This window comes from Sphaeroforma arctica (genome assembly GCF_001186125.1).
Source record: "Sphaeroforma arctica JP610 unplaced genomic scaffold supercont1.530, whole genome shotgun sequence".
Lineage (NCBI taxonomy): Eukaryota > Ichthyosporea > Ichthyophonida > Sphaeroforma > Sphaeroforma arctica.
In genome coordinates, this window is record NW_014040028.1 from 23,197 (window position 1) to 25,611 (window position 2,415).

Sequence of the window (2,415 nt, forward strand, 5' to 3'; positions counted from 1 at the left end):
TATGTTTATATACATATATTTATATATATATATGTATATATATATATATGCATATGATATACATACATATATGTATACATATATATATATATATATATAATTTTCTATTGAGTATGATCTATCGATATTGCGCTCGAAGTGTGTGAACAACTATCCTAAATAGACGGCTGACGGAGTTGCACTTACACTGTGTTAATTGTTGATTGACTTCCTATTCTCAAAGATATACATCATACCGAAAGCGTGTCGTCATAGCACCCTTGGATACCGCAATCCTTGAAACTTGGCGTCGGTGACGGTGATACCGTGGGGGTTGGTGAGGGTTCAACTGTTGTCATGACTACGGTTAGAATGTGCAGTCCAAAACCGCACGCACGTGTTTATTGTAGTCACTAATTTCGTTTATATTGCTGAGCTATATATTGTTATCGAACTGTATGTGCTTTGTCGAGTTATATGTATGTTTTCGAGTTCTAATTTGTTTCGAGAATTTATGAATGTTACTGTGATGATACGGCACCACTGTACGGTCGTGGGATTATCTACAATTGCTATGTAAAATCTCATCTAACTAGTCTATCTTCCATCTAATTAGTAAATACATGGTACTGTGAATATATTGTGAATTCACAATCAGAGAACGCAACGTATTATTTAGAGGGCTATGATTTATGTAGCTCTATATTTTAATATTTATATACCCGCCACGGTGGAAGCGAAGCCTCGCTGTTCGTCAGGACTCCCGAGTCTTGACGTTTGATCCACCGTCTCAGGACTCTCAGCAAACCGATTTCTGATTTTGATTTTAGCCATTTACTCCAACTATTAAAAATGCCATAGGAATTATGCATGGTTTAAAAGGCAATGATTGGTTAATGCCTGGTGAGCATTGTGGATCGTTTATATTACTGTACGAATGAAATATCAAGTACTTTTAAATTTTTTGAGTACATATTTTATATAGGGGGGGGGGGGTGGTTTGGTTCGAATGCAGTAGACCCGGTGGCGGTGCCAGGTGGCCAGGCGCGGCCAGTGGTGCACTCACTGCTATTTACTACAAAACAGTAAAAAAGTCTAGTACAGTAGGAACAAGGTCTTTTGGGGGAGGGGGGGGGGGTTAGGGGGGGGGTTTAAAACATATATTTTGATTTTGGGCAGTACACTGAAGTCTGAATTACTGATGACTGGATGAGGGCAGTGAGGCCGGCGCGCCAGTCGCCGTCAAGCGTGATGCAGCCATTATGCACCTATAAAATTTCAACAATAAATATATTTACTCCGTGTCTCCGACCCTTCTTGACTTTTTTTTTCTTCAAATTTTCAGTTATTATAACTTTTTTTGTACACACCGTCAGTCCGTCACACGTTGGCCGTTGCCGATTCGGGAGATTCCTGAAAGCAGAAACTCGGGAACTGAACGATGGACAACAAGAGAGAGCAGAAAGACTGAGAGACTGAGAGAGACTGAGAGACTGAGAGACTGAGAGGCTGAGAGACTGAGAGACTGAGAGACTGAGAGACTGAGAGACTGAGAGACTGAGAGACTGAGAGACTGAGAGACTGAGAGACTGAGAGACTGAGAGGCTGAGAGACTGAAATCTGAAACCAATTTTCAAAAATATGTAATAAATAGTAGTAGTAGTAAATACAGCAGGGAGATGAAATAATAGTATGGATAAAATAAACAAAATGTCGAGTCTGAAAGTCATTTGTAAAGAAGCGGTACAAAATAACTCTCAGGATGCAAGCTCTACGTAACTTAAGAACACTTGCTATCGCACAGCCGCGCACCCTTGTCAGCCAGAATGCGGGCATCCTTTCCAGATTCTATTCGGCGCACTCGAAAAGTAAGTACCACATCCTATAAGATCAGGTTCCCATAAAAGTTTGTAGTCGAGCTTATTTCTGAACAAGTAGGGCGCTATTCACCTCGAAAATTTGGTGAACGTATTTGTAAGGTCATGTATTTTATCCTGCTGAATCATATCGTTTACTATACGATTTTGTAGCCCAGCAATATTATTCGTCAGCTTCTATAATGGAATGTTGGCATAAAACGTCATATTATTATTTTTAAATTTGTCACCGTGTATGTTCGAATCAATATAGTGTTTCTGTGTATCTACATTCCTTTCTTGTCGGAAAGTTAATGCACTAACCATATCAAATTTTGTATCCATATAGAATTATAAGAACATTTGTATTATTGCAATCTTATGCACTCATTATTATATTCATATACACCTATTTGCACCCATATACACACGTATATGCACATATACTACACATATACCAACACACATACACATAGACAAACATACACATACACATACACGCAGATACACGCACACGCATACGCTCGCCCACATTCACATAAAAATTCACACACACACACACGCACGCACGCACGAACGC

The 2,415-nt window shown here is 39.3% G+C and overlaps 1 protein-coding gene across 2 annotated transcripts in view; it reads right to left on the reverse strand.

Moving 5' to 3' along the window:
* The window catches only part of SARC_07009, a gene marked incomplete at its 5' end in the record, with an annotated part of 20,385 nt that extends 19,760 nt beyond the window's left edge, over nt 1-625 (reverse strand). Inside the window, one exon of one of the 2 annotated variants that reach the window (XM_014299059.1) lies at nt 237-625. In XM_014299059.1, coding sequence (XP_014154534.1) covers nt 237-338 — 102 coding nt within the window. The remainder of the gene's footprint in view (nt 1-236) is intronic. The other variant, XM_014299058.1, reaches the window with a different exon arrangement.
* Nucleotides 626-2,415: the final 1,790 nt, after the last annotated feature.